The 22,622-nt window shown below is 29.7% G+C and overlaps 2 protein-coding genes across 2 annotated transcripts; both read left to right on the plus strand.

Annotated features, from left to right (window-relative positions):
- The first annotated feature begins 706 nt into the window (after positions 1-706).
- On the plus strand, positions 707-8,464 carry LOC131933109 (uncharacterized). The gene is made up of 14 exons (XM_059289921.1): positions 707-765; positions 1,399-1,432; positions 1,801-1,830; positions 2,599-2,622; positions 2,861-2,972; positions 3,158-3,264; positions 3,509-3,541; positions 3,890-3,931; positions 4,169-4,201; positions 4,461-4,514; positions 6,266-6,289; positions 6,398-6,512; positions 6,969-7,051; positions 7,753-8,464. Exons 2-14 carry the CDS (start codon positions 1,414-1,416, stop codon positions 7,821-7,823), a joined length of 747 nt encoding a protein of 248 aa, XP_059145904.1. The 5' UTR covers positions 707-765; positions 1,399-1,413; the 3' UTR covers positions 7,824-8,464.
- A 6,186-nt stretch (positions 8,465-14,650) lies between these two features.
- Positions 14,651-22,401, plus strand: LOC131933112 (uncharacterized). Its single transcript, XM_059289926.1, has 9 exons — positions 14,651-14,919; positions 15,115-15,155; positions 16,098-16,118; positions 16,313-16,336; positions 16,800-16,856; positions 17,722-17,796; positions 19,648-19,780; positions 21,377-21,468; positions 21,689-22,401. Exons 2-9 carry the CDS (start codon positions 15,140-15,142, stop codon positions 21,763-21,765), a joined length of 495 nt encoding a protein of 164 aa, XP_059145909.1. The 5' UTR covers positions 14,651-14,919; positions 15,115-15,139; the 3' UTR covers positions 21,766-22,401.
- Positions 22,402-22,622: the final 221 nt, after the last annotated feature.

Genomic DNA, 22,622 nt, shown 5'->3' on the forward strand with positions numbered 1-22,622 from the left:
GAACGAAATGAAATTTATATAATTTATATAGAAAATATATACTTTTAACAGTGTCCGCCCCACCCCCCCCCCCCGAAGAAAGTCTACCGCCCCCCCCCCCCCCCCGAAAATTTCAAGTGCCCTCCCCGGAGAAAAAAGTCTGGAAGAAACACTGGGAATTAGAAACATAAGGATACAATAAAATATGAATATAGGTGTATAGGTGTATAAGGGTATAGACATATATGGGTATGGGTTTAGGGAGGTGTAGGGGTATAGGGGGTTAGGGAAACAGGTATATAGCAATAAAGGGATATAACAATAAAGCGATAAAGTAATAAGGAAGCTTTAATAATGATATTGGGCTTTTGGGATTATGATCCGCATATGGAAAGATAGCAGGATAGGGACACGTTTTATATTGTGGTTAGAGTACGTTCTGGGTGTAAAAGGCTTTCTTTGGAATTCGATTATCTCCCTATTTGTTAATAGTTTGTATTTTCAAGAGGAAAATTGGACAAATCTGTTAATTAACAGCTGTAATCTATCTGGGGGTAATAGCAGGGGGTGATACAAGTAGGTTATTGACAAGGGGACAATGTTCGATAACCGTCGAAACCATACCAACGCACCACCACACCACCTTGATTTTTTTTTTCATTGGGATTACAGACGTCAACAGCAAATTAAAACACTTTAAACAAAAGACTATAAAAGGCAGTTCATGTATCGGGACTTCACTTGTTTTCTTCTGTTAGATTTTCTGTATTGAGCCGTCCATATTTTGTAAGTTTTTAAAAATATTTTTTCAAATAACATTTAAATCAATACAAAAATGTAATACAATTAATTGAATAATACTGCTTAACTAGTTTCAACATGTTATTGACATGTTACATGATTTTCTGATTTTGTTAATAATCTTGTTAATTAATTGCATATTGTTTATAATTTTTTTCTGACAATATAGAAAACTTTTTAATAAAAAATTAATATTATCTAGTAACCTTTAGATTTTATGACACATAACTCTGCTATGCATTGTTTTATTAACATTTATGATTTTTATTTGCAAGCCGCTGGATGAAAACGATGTGTTTGATTTAAAAGGTTAAGGAATGGTAAAAGCATTGAACATAATATTGAAGTCCTACATTATTTTGTAACACACACACACACACACATATATATATATATATATATATATATAAATATATATATATATATATATATATATATATATATATATATATATATATATATATATATATATATATATATATATATATATATATATGTGTATATATATATATATATATATATATATATATATATATATATATATATATATATATATATATATATATATATATATATATATAGTAGCATATGTACACTAACCTCACTTTTAAATTACAGCATTTACAGAAAAAGATGTGCGGATTATTTTTTGGTAAGATATGTTTATTTAATATTTTATATTTGAATTGTTAAACATTTCATGACAAGGCACACACATTTTTAATAGATTTATTTTTTAAGTTAAAAAAGCAGAACAAGTTTGTCAGTTATTTGCATAGTATAGCTATTATTCTTTAGTTTTTACTGATTATATAAACTCTGGTGGCCTTGTATAAGTATAAAAACGGATAGCTCAATTTCTGGGCTGTATCTAACTAACCCTGCTCTATGTCTAAAAATACAGTTTAGTTTATAAAATGTCTTATATGATTGATAGTAATTATTATAGAACTAAAGTGAATATTTGTGTATACGTATCATCTTTTGAAATCAATTATGCACTTATCACATTTTTTACAGGTTCTCTGGTCTTCACGCTTTTTGCAGCTGGTAATATTGAATTTTAAAACGTACATATTGTCCCTTTACTATTAGCTTCCAAAAGCCAAAATTATTTTGTTACCGTCAAAGCCCGAAGTAGGCCAAATGACTCATTCGCCTGTAAAAACTCTCAATTTTCAATATATTATTATTTTCATTTGTTACAAGAAAACATTACACTAGTATTTATTCGCTGTGCTATTTCAGCTAATGTGTGAAGTTTTTGGTGAAAAATAAACAGCAAAAACACTTCTTGAATAGAGTTGTTTAAGAACTACATAATCGTCTTTAGCTTGTGGAAAGCGCCTTAGGCTTTCATAACAAACTGCAAGGACGATTCAGGATCGCCGCGACCTCTGTCAACATCTGAGATACGAATGTGTGTTAACATTTATAAAAGTTCTTACAACATGGTCAAAGGGAACTGGCCAAAGCGCGCACTTAGGGCTTTAAACCTCAGTTATATAATATAATATAAAAAAAAATAATAAATATAATATAAATAAATAATAATAAATATAATATAAATAAATAAATATATGATTATATACATCTATAGTCATATAAATAAATATATTGATATATAAATAAATAATAAATAAATAAATATATTATTAAATATATATATACATATATAGATATATAAATAAATATATATATAAATATATATATAAATATAAATATAAATATATATATATATATATATATATATATATATATATATATATATATATATATATATATATATATATATATATATATTCTTTTTTTGTTCCAAAGCGCTCGCAAAGTCTAATAGTGGTAACTATGAATAAAACCATTTATTTAATTATTTACTTGTATGATGGTGATAGTAAAATTAAGAAGCAAAAAACATAAAGATTCGCTAATGCTTCTCCCATGAACTAATATCATCAGTTGTTTCTATATGTTTTAAACACGATTGCCATTGCTGTGTTATTTACTATAAATGTTAATTATGCTAATGGTGCTGATGTTAATTGTAATATGATTCTATAAAACGTCCTCATTTTCAAAGACTCAACGTTTATCAATGATGTTACAAGTGAACTTTTTGGAAAATGCTACAAACCGTGCTTTACGGAACGAGAAAGTCTTTATGGTGCTAAAGATGATAAAGAAAGATGCAGGTTAATGCATGTTACTATACATTTTCCCATTTCGACTATTAAAAATATTTCATTTTTAAAGTTGATTATGAAGAATAAATATAAATTATAACTTTATCAATAGTTAAAATTTTTACATCTATAATAATGAAAATAATGAAATCTGCAGTAAAATACTTTAACTAATTCTTAGAAAATGTTTTCAGCAAGGCGGTCGATTACAGGACATGTATCAGCAACTTCGCCGAATGCAAAAGTGGCGACGTGTTAAAAGAATTCGAAAATTTCTATGACGAGGTTAATCGTTTGTGTGGTAAATTTTTCTTTATTTTCGCATTTTAAAAAAGCGTGTTATCTTATATAATATATGTTATATATTTTACTCTCTTACTGATTAAATATGTAAATAGACTGCAATTTTTGCAATCACTTTAGATTTTGTTATATAATACAACGTGAGCACAAAAGATTATAGAATAGAAAGCCATCAATTATGCGTTTGTTATTAAGCTACGCTTTAACAATAGAGATAAGAATTGTGTATTTGCTTTTTACAGAAACAGGAACACCAGATACACCAAAAGAAACAAGTAGGCTTATGTACCGTAACTAGCTTTGACCAAACTGACATCAGTTTTCACTATAGAACCCTCGATATTTTCCCATTAGGATTTTTGAAATTTTGTATACGAAAATTTTTATCATTTTCTAGGTGTACATTTCATAGAAATATCATTGCACAAAAACTTCTTTACTTTGAAATTTTTTTTTAGAATTCTTTAACATTTTATAGAATATTAAATAATTAACTTAATTAGCTAATTGATAAATTAAACCAGCTGGTCGAAAAACGTGTACTTTTACGTATTATTGTATAGAAATTTTGATTAGCTTTACAATTAAAAATAATAACGTAATTTTATGTGTTGCATTGACAGCGACAACACCATCGACACCATCGACTACAACAACCCCCACAAGTAAGTGTTGACGCTATCTAATGTTCACTGTTTGCTTTGAATGTATTAAATAGCTTTTTTAATTTTGAAAGAAAATCCATTGTCAGATATATATCTGCATTTTAAAATTGTGAACATAATTGTATGAATGTTTGCTTGTGTCAAGGTAATAGTTTTATTATACGTTTTATTGTATAGAAATTTGTATTAACTTTACAATTAAAAATAATAACGTAAATGTATGTGTTGCATTGACAGCGACGACACCAGCGACTACAACAACCCCCACAAGTAAGTGTTGAAGTTTTCTAATGCTCACTATTTTCTTTAAATATATTAAATTACTTTTTTTTATTTGGAAGAAAAATCCATTGTCAGATATATGTCTGCATTGTGAATATAATTACTTGAATGTTTGCTTGTGTCGATGTAGTGGTAAATTAGTTATAAAAACAAGAAAGCCAATCGATAATTTGTTAAAGTTTAAGTATACCAGTATATTTTATAAATGTTAGTAAACATCACTATGTTGAAATTTGCTTTATTGCAGCAACCACGAGTACGGCAACTACTACTACCAAAACTCCTAATAACCAAGCAATAGGTATATTTCTATTTTATTGTGTGGGGATTTTAGGTGAATGTAAGCAAATTAAAAAAAACGTTAACAGATAATACCACTTAAAGCTAACCGTTTAAAGTTTGTTAATAGTTTACTAAACTAAAGCTTAATGTAATTAAATTGCAAATTTGAAAAAAAATGTTTTTGTTAGATACATTAATCAAATTTGAAATATTTTTTTAGCGGTTTGTGTATTTGGATGTTATTACCAGCTACATTTAAAAAGTTAATTAATTTTTTTGTAACTGCTACTCTATAACAATGTAGTCAAAATATAATTGTCCACAATGGTTCATGAGAAGATGCATAAGCTCACAACAAAATTATATATACATATATATATATATATATATATATATATATATATATATATATATATATATATATATATATATATATATATATATATATATATATATATATATATATATATATATATATATATATATATATATATATATATATATATATATATATATACACACACAAGCCGTCCCGGCCAGGCCCTGCACTGGCTTCTGTGAAAAACCTTACTGTTAAAGACCATTACCTGTGTGTTTAGTAATCATCATAAACCCGGCATTACCCACCCAAACCACAACCAACAAAACCAAAACAACAAAACGCAAAAATAACACCAACACGATTACAAATACAAACGAAAATAAAAATCTAACAACAAACCCAACCACAACCACAAACACCAATACAAACACAAAGAAAAAACAAACAAAAAAGCAAACGAAAACAAAAACCTAACAACAAACCCAACCACAACCACAAACACCAATACGAACACAAAGAAAAAAACAAACGAAAAAGCAAACAAAAACAAACCAAATCCAAACGCAAAACCAACCACAAACACAAACACAAACCCAAAGAAAAAACACAAACGAAAAAGCCAACAAAAACAAACCAAATCCAAACGCAAAACCAACCACAAACACAAATACAAACACAAACCCAAAGAAAAAAACACAAACGAAAACGAAAAAAGAAAGAACAAAAACGAACCAAATCAAAATGCAACCACTAACGCAAACCCAACCTAAACACAAAGAAAACACAAACGCGAACATAAACGCAAAGTGCTCACAGTCTAGCCCGGCGCAGAATCGCCTGTTTCAGCTTAATAAACGCCTATAGTACCCCCAACTTATTCATAGTCTTTTGCACTCACTTAAACTAACGTAGGTGCCAAACCAAACCAAATAAACAATTATAATACTCCAAGCTTATCCGTAAAATACCTACAACATTTGCACTTGATCAATCCCCGCTAATTATGTAATTATTTTTTTTCCCAACACCAAAACAAAGTAATAAAAAGTAAATTCTTTTCCACTAATGCAATGTTTTATAAAGGGAAGTAATTGTAAGTGCTAAAGGACTAAATATAAATAATTTTCAGACATAATTAGATTTTTTGTAAAAGATGATATTTTTTTAAAAATTGTGTTTAATGAACATGCCGATAATTATTACTATCAGTTTGAAAAATGAAAATTATTTCCCAACACTTTCAATAGTAATTTTTAAACTCATAAATGTAGACTATGAGCACGATAATAATCTAACACTTAAATCCATCGAAGTATGTCAACGACAAACTTATTACAAACATACAAAATTGAGCTTTATATATATTATATATATATATATATATATATATATATATATATATATATATATATATATATAATGAAATTCATTTGATTGCCCATATTCAGGAGGTCGTAAAAGACGAGCTACAGGTAGGATTTGAAAAGTTAATAAAGTTACTAAAACATAAAGTATTTAAACATCAGTTTAAATACATATTTTTAAAAAAAAATCTGTAAATGATCCTTTTTCTAAAAAAGATATAAAAACAGCTGTTGACAATTTGTTAAAAGCCAACTTAACTTGCGTTAATGAGATGTGTCTTGCGAATAAAACTGCTATGCTGTCACCCGATCAAAAAACCATAGACTGCACGTAAGTACTAATTAACTTTTTATTTTATTTTTAAAGCAATACGTGTTTAGAAATATTATTTCATTAAAACAATGTTGTATTGATCATATTATCCCATATCTCAAATTACCAAACCCATATGTCGATTTTGCTTAAATTTGTTCATGTAAAATAGCCCACAGGTTTTACAAAAAAAGTCTGAGAAACATCGATAAGATAATAATAGTGGGTAGAAAACAATATCTCATGTATTTATTACATACATATTTATATATTATGATTATCAGCAAAACATTGTATACAGCGTTAAACAATACAACAATAGTGATTCGAATGACTTAATAATAACATTGTTGAAGTATCGTAGATTATACATATTAAAACATTATATATATATATATATATATATATATATATATATATATATATATATATATATATATATATATATATATGCATACACATATTATAATTAAGGTTGTTGGGAGTTTACGGGAAATGTCTTTCCGAAACATGCCCTGGACTAGAACCATCAGTTACTAAATACAACGAAAAGTGCGGTATGTATTGCCATATTGATATACATTTGTATCTCTCTCTCTCTCTCTCTCTCTCTCTCTCTCTCTCTCATCTTCTATCCACTGAAACTCCAACCGCAGACGTAGTGAACGAATCATAGATTTTAGTATCCACAGGACAAACCTTCGGTCTAAAATTTGTGAAAAGCAACAGTGACATTTATACAGAATTTTTCCCCCTGGAGTGTGTGTGGGGGGGGGGGGAGGGGTCTCGAAATTGTTTAGTGGACGGCAGAATAAATATTTTCGGGGGGGGGGGGGGGGGGGGTTGGCGTACACTATTAAAAGTATGTTTTCTACATAATTTCCATTTCGTTCGGGGGTTGGGGCGGTAGACTTTCTTTGGTGTGTGGGGGACTTGAGAGATGCCTGGAAGGAACACTACATTCATCAATTATGGATTGTATAATTAAATACGCCTATCAGGGGAGAAAATCTTATTTATATTGAAATAACAATTCACTTGTATTTTTATTCTTAAGCATACTACATTTCTGTAAAAAACTTTCTCTTACACTTTGGCCGTTATCCGCGCCTCTTGGCGATTGGTTACTTTCCGTTTACAAACCACTGTTCTATTTATTTTGTAATACTTTTGTATGATATATATATATATATATATATATATATATATATATATATATATATATATATATATATATAATTTTATTTTAAATCACCAGGTGCAGACAACATACAGCTCTTTTCGTATGTCTTACTTACGGCTGGTGTTATGTTTAAACTTTTGGTGTAATATTTTCATTCATGACAAAGACTCCGTCCGCATACCAGCGTATCTATTTTTATGGTAAATGACTCAACTATATTACAAAAAGTATGTGTTGTTGAAATTGTTAATTTTTCTTTTTGAAAACTCCTTTTGTTAATACATTTCAGATTATTTTACATTATTTTGGAGTAAAATGTCTAAAACAAATTTATCTGAAAAATCCATTTGGCAAAAATACTTCTAATGCATATTTTCTGTAGTGATGTTGATGAATACCGATAATAGTGTTTCGATTATATTATTTATTACTTATTTTAAACTTTTATATTATAAATAGTATATTTCAGTTTTGAAAAAAAAGATTTCCAAACTGAGATCTATTTCCAGATTTTATTTACATTTTAATAAATTAAATTTTAATTTTAAATTTGAGTTTTGGTATATGATTAACATAAACGTTATCTGAGTTTGTGATTGTAAAACAACACCCATTATTGTGAAATAAATTCCAAATACACATGTTTGAACATAAGTACTAAATGTATGAGATTTATGTAAAATTTCAAACACTTTGTATTTGATTAATATCGTTAATCATTGTTAATTTTTAAAAAAAATATTTATTACATGTATAGTATGACTTAGAAAAATAAAGTAGTCTTTGCAATTTAGTTTGTTTTTCGTTGTCTTTTGAAAAAAAAGTATAATATCAATATAAAATACAGTGAAATTAACTTACAACTAAGCAAGAGTGAACTAGCTTGTGTTTGCGACGGCATGGTTGAATAGTGGAGCATGCGTAAAAATTAACACTTCGATAGTAGAAAATGAAGGATTTTATTTAAATACATAAACTGTAAAGAAAAGCGTGGGCTTCTATATTATCCATTAGGTACCTTTAAAACTAATATCTATGGAAACTACCCACGCTTTTCTTTATTTTCTTTTTTTTAAAAGCAGTGTATTATTATATATTTAAAGAATATCATTTATTTTTCCCTTTTTTAGTGCATTATTACATAAAAGCTAATAATTAAAACGAACCGAATCTCATTTACATATAAAAACGTCTTTCTCATATTTAATTTCATTCAACAGAAATGGTACTTTATACATAATACAAAATATGTAATTTAATAACTAAAAATTAAAATTTATTTTTCAAGAGGTGACTCAATATGCTGTGGAGTGTTTAGTGGGGTCTGGGGAGGAGTTAAAAAAAATTGGGGAGAATTTTAAGGCATTAAATATAGTGTTTTTAACTGACCCACAATTTAAAAATTCACAATAAATTAGTTTGTAGATCTGCACACCATTTCAGCTGAGTACGCCAAAATAAGTTAAAAGGTTATCTTCTTCTTCTTCGTTCTTAATTTTTAGTGTTGGGAGGGATCGAGCCTTATCTGCCAGAGGGTTTGAACTCGAGAATTTTTTTCGAATTTATCAACCATGAGCTAAAAGGTTATGAATTCATTGTTTTTTGGTGTATAAAATTTAATAATTTATGAATGGTGAAAATCTTACGAAGAGGTTTTTTTTAGATGGCTGCCATGGTCTTAGTTACCAAATTTTATCAATTTTTTTTTTAGAAAATGGAAACACAAATACCGATGTACCTTTAAAAGCTGTAGAGAAAAAAATGTTTGATCTCTAGTATTAAAAAAGTTTTTTTTCTTTTTTAGCCTACCCGCTTAAGATGAAACACCAAAAAAATATCAAACATTTTTCCTTATCAAACAGCTATATCCATCGCCGTTCCCCTACAAAGTTTTTTTAAAGATAAAAAAATTGTTGCTGTTCTATACAGTTTTGAAGGCATGATAATATGATACTAAAGTGTGTATACGGTATTTAAATCAGGAAAGTAAAATAGGCTTAATCATAGCTTGTATGTAAAAATGTATATATGTTAAAGAATTTACTGTGGTATCAATTTATTAAAAATATTCAGGTTTACACATTAAATACAATAAAAAAAATGTACTACTAGTATATACATTGAGCTTCTCTGACTTAGGTGAATATTTAAAATAATTGGACGAATAAGAAAATATACATACTTCTAACACTAACTCAACCCTGATCATAACCACAAACAAAAATATAATCACAACTCCAATCTCACTATATTTAAGCGGGAGTGCTTTATTCATACGTACTTACCACGTTTTATATATTAGATATTAGATATTATTATATATTAGATCATAATGGCGTTGCATGAGAAATGATATTTAACAAACTAACTACCAACATTATACTAATTTACATTTTGTACAATTTCAAACAAAAATACACTTAAGAGCAGTAGCGTAGCCAGGATCGTCTCATGTGGGGGGGGGTCACATTTTTTGATTAGCATCCCCCCCCCTCAAACTTTCGATTAACACCCCCCCCCCTCAAACTTTATATATATACCGAGGGGTCTATGGCGGGGGGGGGGGGCGTTGACCCACCCTAACACCCACTGCCTACGCCGCTGCTTACGAGACTATAACTATATATCAATTAATTGTAGGACTAAAATTATGAATAATGAACTTGTAAAAATATAATTTTAATAACATCCTATTGATAAGCAAGTAAATTTGCTATGCACTCAAAGTGGGAACAATTTTAATTTACATGTGTTTATTCGTTCATGATAGAAAGCAAACAAAAATAGAAAGACCTGGATACTAGTCAACTCCATTCTTCTCTCTCACCATCTTTCCACTCCTGACGCCCCCATCGTCCCACCTCACACAATAATAACCTTTGACCCGAATCCCCTCCTCTTTCAACCCTCATCAACCCCAAGACATAAAAAATCCTTCATAATCACATGATACATTTTATACTGTTGTAGATGTCATAATTAATTAGTGAGTGGATAAGCTGTATACTATTCGGTGCTAGATTTTGCATCAATGTTCTTGACATTCTAATAAGGTCCACCCGTTGAGATAACAGCACAGAGCTCATTGGTTTTAACTATTCCCGTAATTCTCCACATGTTCTTAAATGAGACTGTTTGTATCTATGATAAAATCAAAACGACTAAAACTTAAATTGTACACTATAGATCACAGGCACCAATCAGTCTTAACAAGTAGGACATCGTAATATAAAAAGTTTAAATTTTTACCACATAATTTGTTTTCGTTTTGATTTCCGTTATATTATATACGTTGACTGACTTGAAAGTCCTGTGCACTCGCGCAGAATGAAACATGCCTGAACTTGCCACGGTTGTCATGAACCAAATGTCATGTGACTCAAGCATTGCGAGGGGCTATGATATTCACATACTGTGTGGGGATACTAATAAACCCACTTCTTGAAATGCCAGCAGTAAGATAAATAGCGTGTAGCGTAGATTATAATTGGAAGACAGTAAGTCCTCTTATTATTTTAATGTTTCACGTTAAAGCGAAACAAACTTTAGTCAGTTCAAAGTATGGAAATCGTAAGTGGCCCAAACACACAAACAACACCGGAAATGTTTAGCAAAGGGTACACATCTGTTAATCACCCCCCCCCCCTCCCTCCCTCCCTCACCTGTTTTATTAGGACAGTAATGGCGAGGCTAAAACGAAAAAAAAACATGTACGTACTCCAATAACACACATAGTTGATAAAGGTTGTTAAACACGATTATACTGATTCATTTTTACAACTTAGAAGTGATCTCCCTTTAAAATTACTATTTAGTATTTTTTCTTTATAAGATTTAATCTAATAACATTGGAAAGTTTTTGTTATTCATTATTAATTCATTATTAATTATTTTTCTTTTTTTTTCTTTAACTTAGCAATTAAAAATATATGTATTGAATAATAACGAATTTTCAGGACATAAAAAAAAGATGAGTACATCAGCTTAAAAATAGTATATCACTGCTGTATGTTATAATTAATGTAATGTACAGTTTAAAAATACCGTATCGTTTAAAATTAAACTAATAAAATATATTAACAATATCATGTAAACAAAAAAATCTATTCTCTTTCACCATAGTATAACTCGAAATGTCAAACACTATACAAACATACAGTCTTCGAAGCCATCACAGTTGGTAATCTAAAAAGTCGTATTAAACTGTTATCGTGTCCTCGAGAAATGCAATTTTAAAACCGTGACAACCTAGTTATCCAAAGTGTATTAAAAGAAATACATTTTATACAAATCTGGCCTTAGCGCTTGGCATATTGCGTTTTATAATTATACAGATAAGGTTGCATTAAGCAGCGAAACCTGTTTATTAACTTGCGCTAATTCCTACAGGTAGGCTTCTGTGGCGTAAAAATGAGTTCGAAAAGTATTGTGACTAAATTCATGTTAGAAATGGTTTGAAATATTATTTCAAATTCATGTACATTAACGATACTTATAAAGCACTAAAATTCATATTATTATTTTGTGCGTGTGATGAAACTTAGTAAATATGATTAAAAATATTTTGAATTTGAAACATAAATCATATTCCTTTTAAGTACTGGTGAGTATTTTAAATTTCAACTTCATGTTTAAAATACAAATGGGTTAGACATTTGTAATATCTAGTTGAAATTTATTTTTATTTCACAGTTTAGATTTTAAAGTTTTTTTTTTTTTTAAATTTCATATCGATCACATCAAAAAAGCTCTTGAAAGTTTAAAGAAATAAGAAATTGTTCTGAAATTCAGGAAAAATGTTTATAAATCAAAAACCTGCTTTTGATGTTTTATGTGTATCTACAATAGTTTGTACTAGAAAGGGACGCCGTGATCGGTATTTTCAAGCCATTAAATGAGCAAGCTGAGAAAACAAACATTCTCTAAAATTTAGTAATACATTTTGCGATCAGCATTATAACGTGCTAGCATACAAGTAAATTGTCCATATTTTTTCACCGTTGTGCTTTTACGTTAAAATCAAATCTTCCTTTTCGATGAAAAAACAACGTCTTAATTAATAAGACATTTTATTTATTTATGTATATCTAAAATGAGGAAATTTATTTACATGCATTAGAAATTGCTTTTTCTCCGGAAATAACCCCTTTAAGCTTAGTCTTCATTAAGTAATAACATCTCAATAAACTTCAGCATAAAAATAAGGCACTACGACCTCGTGAATCTATACTACTTTATTACCTTATAAAGAAAATATGTTTTAAACTTAAATAACTTAAAATCATTCAATAGGTTTAAATTTCTTTTAAGCAGGACAGTTTTTTTTTTTAATTTTTTGTTGCATGAGATAAATGAAAGCGCAAATGGGAATTTATTGGACACATCTAGCACATAAGAAAGAAAGACGAAAATTGGTAGACAGAACAAACATGGAAGCGGTCATTCGTCAGTGAAGCATCGTCTAGAGGTTTCCTTCCTATCCCCCACAAGGGGTCTACGTGAAAGATAACTAGATAAAGGTATGCCACTTGTAATATTTACAGTACAAATGAATTTTATAGTAGTCTCCCTTGGTCGTTTCTGTCTTATTTCTTGATAATATAAATAAAATGTTAAGTGCATTTCCTAACAATCTAGTATATCACAATCATTAGGATGTTTTCCATATAATAGAAATATTTTTACACCCAGCCATTCTCAATTTCAACTTAGATAAAATCTTCGTTGCACAAATCCGTCATTACTTGTAGCACTTTATGCAATCTGACCGCACAGCAACTACGATATACTATTGGTGAACTTACCTTTTACAATAATACTTATTTTTTAATGCTTCTAACATACTATTGTCATCGTGTATTTTTGTTTTACAAGCTCGTACAGCTTTCTTTATACTCCATTAAACAAAACAATTGAAAAATTAAAATACACAACCTCAAATGCTTTTTTAATATTGACATGACATATATGGCATGTTAATTTTATTTTAATAGGGTTGATTTGAGAAAGATTTCACGCTGATGTTGTATTTAGAAATCGTTATTAAAACGAAAAATGTAAGTAAAGAATCCTCTTTAGATCTAGCGATCCATTGAAGATGAAGTAGAGTTCATTTGTTTCTCGACCTCCTCATATGACGGGAAGGTGTGGACAGCATTATGCCCAGCCACCTTTATTTTCCCTAACTTGACTTTTTGCAAACCTCGACGTTTTACACCTCCCTGAGTCTGAAAAACATAGTTTTGCAATCTTGTCCGTATGTCTGTTTGTGTGTATGTCTGTGTGTGTGTGTATGTGTGTGTCTGTAAACACGATAACTTGAGCTAGGTTGATGAAATTTCATATATAAGTATTATATCACAATCGTAGATCCGTATCAACTTTTGAGCGATTTCCGATAATCGAAAGTGTAACTTTTTTCACTTTGAATTTTTCAAAAGCCTATAACTTGAGAACTATTTCAGATAGATAAATGAAATTTTACATGTAAGTAGAAAATCTAATTGTCTACCTTCTGACAAATTTTGAATAACTTCTGTTGACTGGAAGTAGTAATTTATGCTATTTCCGATTTCTCAAAAACTCATGTGAATTTATAAAGTACTAAAAATATTCCGCACCATTATGCACATTTTATTTGGCGTTCACTTGGTGTGCAATAGTTTTTTCTACGAGATTTTATTCTATTTTTAAAAGTTTAAGTATTTAAAATGGATTAAAAATCATGTCTATATCCCGAGTTCCCATCCTCTGTTGTTTTATATAAGAATATTCGAGAAAGTTTATGGGAGATCACTCCTGGTGTTTATTTAAAAATAAAACTTTTTTTTGAAGAGGGTATTTAACATAATCTGTTCTATCTCTAATGATTGATAACTGTGTTTAACTACCATACCACGTTTTCTGTAGTTTAATTAAAAATACGTACAATCATTTTATTTAATATATCTTACAGAGGGTTGAGAGTAAACTATCTATAGAATTTTACAAAACGATGAAATAAGGCTTTTAATTCTAAACATATGGTCAGTGGAAATGACACATATACATGCATGTGCTATGAAGGTGGAGGGTTAAAAATATACAGAGGGAAGTAATAAAGTGCAACTCGTGCAGAGTAACTAAGTTTTCGTAGCCACAACAGTCGAGGCACGGTGGCTTGCGATAACGTATCGATGTTATAAAAGGCAGAGAGAAACACCTGAGAACAGGAAGATTTGGAATAATTGTGTGCACCAGACAGTAAGTAGGATTAAATACAATAATTGTAGCACTATATGCACACAAATATCCTAAGAAGGTTTTATTTTCGTTAATTCACTCAAGAAATTAACTACATATCTTTAATATTCAGGTTCAATTATTAATCACCATAGCTAAAAATTACTTCTATTTTTAATATTTAAAACACCGCATACATTTTGTATTGTTCCTTAGGTGGAATTGTGACGATTTTGAAAAAATGGCAAAAATCATCAGTAAGTTAAAATTAATCAATTATTGCTTTAATCAAGTATGATAACGAAAACGACAAAAAATAAACCGGGAGTGATCGCCCCTAAACTTTCTCGAATATTCTAATATAACACTACGTGGGATGGCAACTCGGAATATAGACATGATTTTTGTTTACTTAAACTTTTAAAAATAGAATAAAATCTAGTAGAAAAAAGAATTGCGCACCAAGTGAACGCCAAAGCAAAAAGCGCATAATAGTGCGCAATATTATTAGTTCTTTATAAATTTACATGCGTTTTTGAGAAATCGGAAATAGCGTAAATTAGTACTTCCGGTCAACAGAAATTACTCAAAATTTGATAGAAGGTAGAGATCTAGATCTTTTACTTACATTTGAAATTTCATTTATCTATCTGAAATAGTACTCAAGTTATAGGCTTTTGAAAAATTCAAAGTAGAAAAAGTACCACTTCCGGTTGTCGGAAGTCGCTCAAAAGTTGATACGGATCTACGATTTTGATAAAATACCTATATCATCAACCTAGCTGTAACGGTACTCAAGTAATTGTGTTTACACACAGACAGACAGACACACACACAGACATACAGACAAGATTGCAAAATTATGTTTTTCCGTATCAGTGAGGTGTAAAACGTCGAGATTTGTAAAAAATCTCGATTTTCTTTTTGCACGATTACAATACTTTCTCTATACTTCGTATATACGAGAAAGTAAAAACGAAATAAATTATCTCTTCTTCGTCTTCATTATTAATTCTTGTGTTGGAGGGATTTCCTCCAACACAATTAAGTAGTACTTGTCAACTGGCTGACCACTATTTCAGCCTGATTTTCTTTTGGATTTGCTTCCATAGCCTTTGTCCAACCAAGAAAGAACTAAGAGGCAACAGTTGTTTGATTATATATATATATGCCTGTACGTAATTGTTTTTTCATTTCAGTTTTTTGTGCTTTACTGTTGTGTAAGTACTTACCCATTAAATTGTAAGACGTACGTTAAAAACTTTACATGATGATTCCGTTTATATTTTGTCAGTGTTAATAGGTAGTAACAGATAAATAAGAACTACTATCCTAAGCTTAATTTTGTTTTTTGTGCAATTATATTATTCAAAGTATAATTACATAGTCTATATTTTATTTTTATTTTTTACAGTAGCGAACATTGGAGGTGTTTCAGGTCGGTAGTTTGGTTTAAACACAATAGAAATGTAAATACAATATCACAGTATATCCTTAGTGTTTTACCAAATGTCATGAGTAATTTAATACAAGTAAAATGTGGGTTTTATTTATTTATTTGGTTAAATTAATTGAATAGGATTTTAGGGAAAATATTACCTCGTACTAATCAAACTAAACTTTTAATTCTGTAGTAAAAATGTTTTTTGGGCGAGCAATGTAGGCTATATATTTAAAATAATGACAAAAGGTTTCTAAAAAAAGTATTGCTGTATTGATCGTTGTCTGGAAGCTTAGTTTGATAGGCCTATATGATAATGAGACTAATTAAAGAAGAGTAAAAACCGCTTAAGCAATAATGTTTGTTAAAACGCTGTGTTTGTCTATCCCTACAAATTATACTTTGTTGTTAGTGTTGTTATTCTAATACATAAAAAATATTATTTTAATTGTATGCATAGCTCAGGACAACTCAACTGAGAATGATAACCCAACAACAAAAGATAACCCACCTGCAGGTAACTTTAACTATTATTAGTCTATTTTAATTGTAATGCTGTAAAAATACCTCTTTCAGTACATTTTCAACGTGTTTTTACTCTAAATTTATCTCCATACCAATTTAAGCTGAATGTATATTACTTACATTTTGATATAAGAAAGATAATTTAAGAAATATCCATTAGTAAACTTTTACAATCGGATTTCTGGATACGCCCTTATATGATAAAAAATACGAAGTAACTATGCGTAGCAAATTGCATACCTCTAAGCCTCCAAAAGGCTTGCGAAAGAAATAAAAATGGGCTTGCACACATATTTGTTGTGTATCATAATACACTTTTCGATTTTTTCATCTTTGTTCGGGTGGTCGAAGTGGTTACGCATCAGGCAAGTTTTTCGTGGCGTGGTTTAAAATCCTATTAAGTTTTTATTTTGCTTTTTTTCCTATTTTACTTAGTAAATAGAAACTGTTAAAACGTTTTATAGGATTAGGGGTTTGTGATTTATTAGCGCTAGATTTATGGTTAAGCATTAGGGTTAGGGTTATGGCTACGCATTCGGGTTACGGTTAGGTTAAAGGAATTAGAATGATTTTAAACGCGCATACACAGTACATCAAAAACAGGGCCAAGAAGGGTGTCAAGTTCTTTTTACACGCGTAATTTTATTCGGATTATAATTGGTTAAAAATATTAAGTGGCAGTAAATAAAATTCATATGGTCTTTAATGAAAACGATCTATACATCTTTTATTTAGAATACGTTTGTAACATAAGCACAAGTATTTTATTGTTTATACATATTAAATGAACATAATAAATATTAATTAACTAGTGTTAAAGATGTGTAACTTTACGATATTATATATTGTAAAAACAGTGACACCCTCAGCTCCAGGAGGGGATGGGACATCCAAAACATCAAGTACAGTTAAAACTACTACGACAACTATAGGTATTGAGATTGGCTTCATAATGTATTATTACAATCTCGTATTTAACTTTCTTTCTCTTGCATTTATCTTGTTATAAATCAAAACAGGCTAGTGAAAATTCGACGAATTTCTTTCAAATATGGCACGTAAGTCCAGATCCAATGACAAAGTCATGTGGCTTTAAATTTGACTTAATGAGTTTTGAAGAATAAATTAAATGTTCCTTTACAAGTACTATTTTCCGCCTTATAATACGCACATACAAACATAAAATACGTTTATAATAGTTCGGTAAATAGTAGTCACCCTGCTAATTTTAGTAAATTGTAATTGATTCATAAAATTTTTATAAGTCATCCAGACAAAATCCAATTTGATATCAGGTAGCTTTGTCATCGATCTTGCCAAGTTTGAAACGAATAGGGTCAGAGATAATTTCTCGAAATTTTAGATCCATGACGAAGCACTGCACTAAGCACGACAGACAGAAAAAGCAAGTTAAATAAAAGCTTTTAAAAATAATGTTTGCGGAAATTTAGGGGAGATAACTCTTGATTTATTTTAAAGCATTTTTAGTTTTACCTTACATTTACTGTTTCTTTATTATATATATATATTTATATATATATATATATATATATATATATATATATATATATATATATATATATTAATGTGGAAACAAACTAACAGTTACACCATTAAAGCTATAGGCAAAAACTAACAATGCATTACATATTGCAAGTGACAAAATTTACACTTTGCGTTTATGTTTACGTTTGTGTTTTCTTTGTGTTTAGGTTGGGTGTGTGTTAGTGGTTGGGTTTGCGTTTTTATTTGGTTCGTTTTCGTTTGCTTTTTCGTTTTCGTTTGTGTTTTCTTTGGTTTTGTTTTTGTATTTGTTTTTTCTGTTTTGTGTTTGGGTTTGTGGTTGGGTTTGTGTTTTCGTTTGTGTTTGGGTTTTGGTTTGGGTTTGCGTTTGCGTTTGCATTTGCGTTTCTGTTATCGTTTGTATTTGTGTTTGCGTTTATGTTATGTTTGCTTTTTTTGTGTTTTGGTTTTGGTTGGTTGTGGTTATGGTGGGCAATGCTGATTACAAAACACACATGTCATTTACAGATAGGTTTTTAACAGAGGCCTGTGCAGGGCTAGTATATATATATATATAAGTATAAATGTATGTATATGTATTTATATATATATATCTATATAAGTATATATGTATGTATATGTATTTATTTATATATATATATATATATATATATATATATATATATATATATATATATATATATATATAGTTCGCGCGATGACAGGCTCGCTTAGAAAAAAAGCATAGAAATGTCTATTGTATTTTGAACATTGATTGTTAAACCAGATTATTGGCGGGGATACCCTAACCAACGACCCGAGTAAGTTAGAGTGTAATGGCGCTTTAATTATAACGATGCAAAATTCAGACTAGCTTATTTAGTGAACACTATACACAGTCATATGACATAATTGACAGAGGGAGCGGTTGAATTAAAATATTTCATTTGTATATAATATTATTATCGGACGAAGTAGACGGACAGTTGAGGAAAAAAATTCTAACACAAAAATTTCGAGTTGTTGTCTTCGGCTAGAGTCCGTAGCACATCCCCTAGTCCACCCAGTTCTGATGGATATCTGCCATACTTTAGGGAAATAAAGGTCAGAACTATTGTTGCATGGTCATAGAAACAGATTCTCTACTTCAATTGCCCTGTTTACTGACAGGTCCGAAAGTAACTTACAATAGATTTGTTTTTTACTTTTACGAAGCACTGCGCATTTCAATGTATATATTTAGCGAGAGCACCACTATTAATTGCATTATATATGAACAGATCCAATTTTGGCAATCAATGCAGCAATTAGTGATATACCCGACAGTTGCAACTCGAAAAATGGAACAGGCTTCAACTGTAAATTTCTTGTAGATGATATTACAAATGCAGAGAGCAAAGACAAGAAATGTTCGTAAGTATAAACTATCTAGGGAAAGCATTAATGTTATTTTGTAATTATTTTTAATCCTTAGTGCATTAAGTGTTGAAATATATCCGATGCTTTTTACTAAATGGTTTTTGAAAAAAAAATTCTTCTAAGCAAAGACACACTACAATATTGTTAACACTGAACGTGTTGTTTTATTAAGTTGAAGTGTTATATATTATCACCTTTTCCTTTTGTGCCAAAGACACATGGGGTCGCCGTGGATAGCTTATTGCACTGGGTCGGTTTTCGACTATTTTCGTGGCAGTACCCCAAGACAGATTAGCCACTGCCAACTGCTTTCCCACCGTGGGTCTTTATATTTCCCTTGGCCTTCGATGTTTTCTGTTACACTGTTTGCTTTTAGCACAGCAGGATTTATTCTTAAAATGTGCCCCATCCAACGTAATAATTCTTTTTTCGATTATTTTGGAAACAGTTTCCATTTCTGTATCTTCTAGTATTTTATCATTTGACACTGTGTTGGGCCAGCGTAGGCCTTTTATCCTTCGCAGGAACTTAGTTGGAAGAAGTCTAGTGTTCTGCTGGTGGCTGTTGTTACTTTTCAGCATTCGCTGTCATGCAGTAGTACGCTAAGGACATGCTGTTAAATTGTCTGCATTTAGGGGAGATATTACTAGGTCACCATGTTTTTGAATGGTAGCAAACTGAAAAGACTTGCTCGAATTTAGAGATGCCTTTTTAGCGGTGCAGTCTCCTCCATAATCGCCATTGCAAAATATGTGAAATCTTTTACTTCCTCTACTTGTGTTTTCCAGAAGTTGTTTCAGGCTAGGCTATAAAAAGCCTTTCCAAAATAAATGAATAATGCATGGAGGGGGATCTTCCATTAATTGTTTTGCTCTAGTTTTTGTCGAAAGGTATATATGTTTAAGTGGTCAATTGATGATTTTTTTTTGCTTTTCCTAAGCCCAGCATGTTACTTTCATTTGCAGCGTTCGAGATTCCATCTAGAAAAATCCTTCAAAATATGTTACTAGTGAGTGGAAGAAGTGTTGGGGCATAGCAAATTACTAGTGACAGTTTTGAGTATCTTGATCCTAATCTGACATATAATATAATTGTGGGTCCGTTAAAAACACAAAATTACTCAAAGCTTAGCGTTTTTACCGGACCCAAAATTTGAAAATTCATAATAAATTACTTTTTTACTTAATTTTAACTTAGCACCTCAAAATATTGTAGAAGATCGTCAATTTGGCTAAAAATAACGAACTTTATGAATAGTGGAATTACTACGAATAGGTTATATTTTCAAGATGGCCGCCATTGTCATAATTACCAAGATTTTCCCACCAATATTTAAAAAAAATTGAACCACATATGCAGATGTACCTTAAAATGCTGTAGAGAAAAAAATTGCTCTCTAGTATTGAAAATGTTTTTTATTATCCGAGCCTACCCCCAGTTCAAATAAAAAGAAGACGTTTTATCTATACTTTATTTCGTAAATCTGTGATAACGGACTTAATTTTTGTTCCTTCCGGAGAGATGTTAAGCCAGAATAAGCTTTATTGAAAGAATTTGGTTATCCGTCGATAATTTAATTTTTTTAAACAGATATTTCAAAAAGCTTGAGAATTGTGTCAATACAAATTGCACAGCTAGTACAGACCTTACTAACAAAGTTAACGCTATGAAAGAGATTTGCAGTAAGTCAAAACATATTAACTAAGTATCATAATCATTTAAAAAAGAATAACTCAGTAACCTTTGTTATAACTAGTTCTAAACACTAATTTATTTTAAGAAAACCTACCAAAGTAGTTATTGAAGTAATATATAACGTTTATATAGAAGAATTAACACTTGTTCTCTGTTTTTGTTGAGCATTTACTCATCCAATAAAATTGTACACTATATATTTTTCAGATGGCGCCAGCATCCTCGGTGTCTCCACTATGCTGATTTGCTTCCTGGCTGTCATCTTCAGATTCATTGAGGGGTGAATGTTTTCACCCGATATTTTTCTTATTTTATATTTTCTTATTATTGTAATATTTATTGCTAATTAATTAAGTAGTGACACAAACAAAACAAATCATATTGGTTCATTTTACACCTTTTGATTCACACTTTGTCTAAGCAAAAATAAAATATAAACATTAAGATTTATTTTATACGTATTTGATACTTATACGCATTCTACTTTATTTTTTTAAAGGAAAAAAAAAACAACAAAAAAAACCCTACTTTTTGTCATTAAAATCTTGGCAAGACTTGACACATAACATTTCTGTATTTTAGCAAAACGATTATAGAAACATTCCGTCCATTGTTTTAAGCGCAAAACTTGTAATAATTATTTAAGAGTTGTAATGATTATATTTAAAATGAAGAGAATAACACTATTGTACTAGTGAAAATGACTCAACACCTAGTGAACTTATGAGCTAGCTAAAGAAAAAGCTTATAGCATGAAACGGTATTGTTGATGAACACACAGGTACAACTTATGTATAATGCTGTAATTTCTTAACAAAAACAAAATCTTTGTCAATCAATTCTAATCTCATGAGCAAAAAATAATTAACATAATTAAAACCATGTCTATTTATATATGCAATAAATTTTGAATACATACATTTCTATTATTATCATTTTGTATGTTAAATTCAATATGTATAAGCAACATAAATATGTAAAAAGAATATAGCCTATATGTGTGTGACGTTCAAAGATAATGTATGCTTTTGTATTTAGCTTTAAATAGCAGACTCGTGCCTAAATATTGGGTTTGTAACAGTAACAGTAACAGTAACAGTAACAGTAACAGTAACAGTAACAGTAACAGTAACAGTAACAG

Source organism: Physella acuta, unplaced genomic scaffold (assembly GCF_028476545.2).
Source record: "Physella acuta isolate Inbredline_101_S28 unplaced genomic scaffold, ASM2847654v3 ptg002368l, whole genome shotgun sequence".
Lineage (NCBI taxonomy): Eukaryota > Metazoa > Mollusca > Gastropoda > Physidae > Physella > Physella acuta.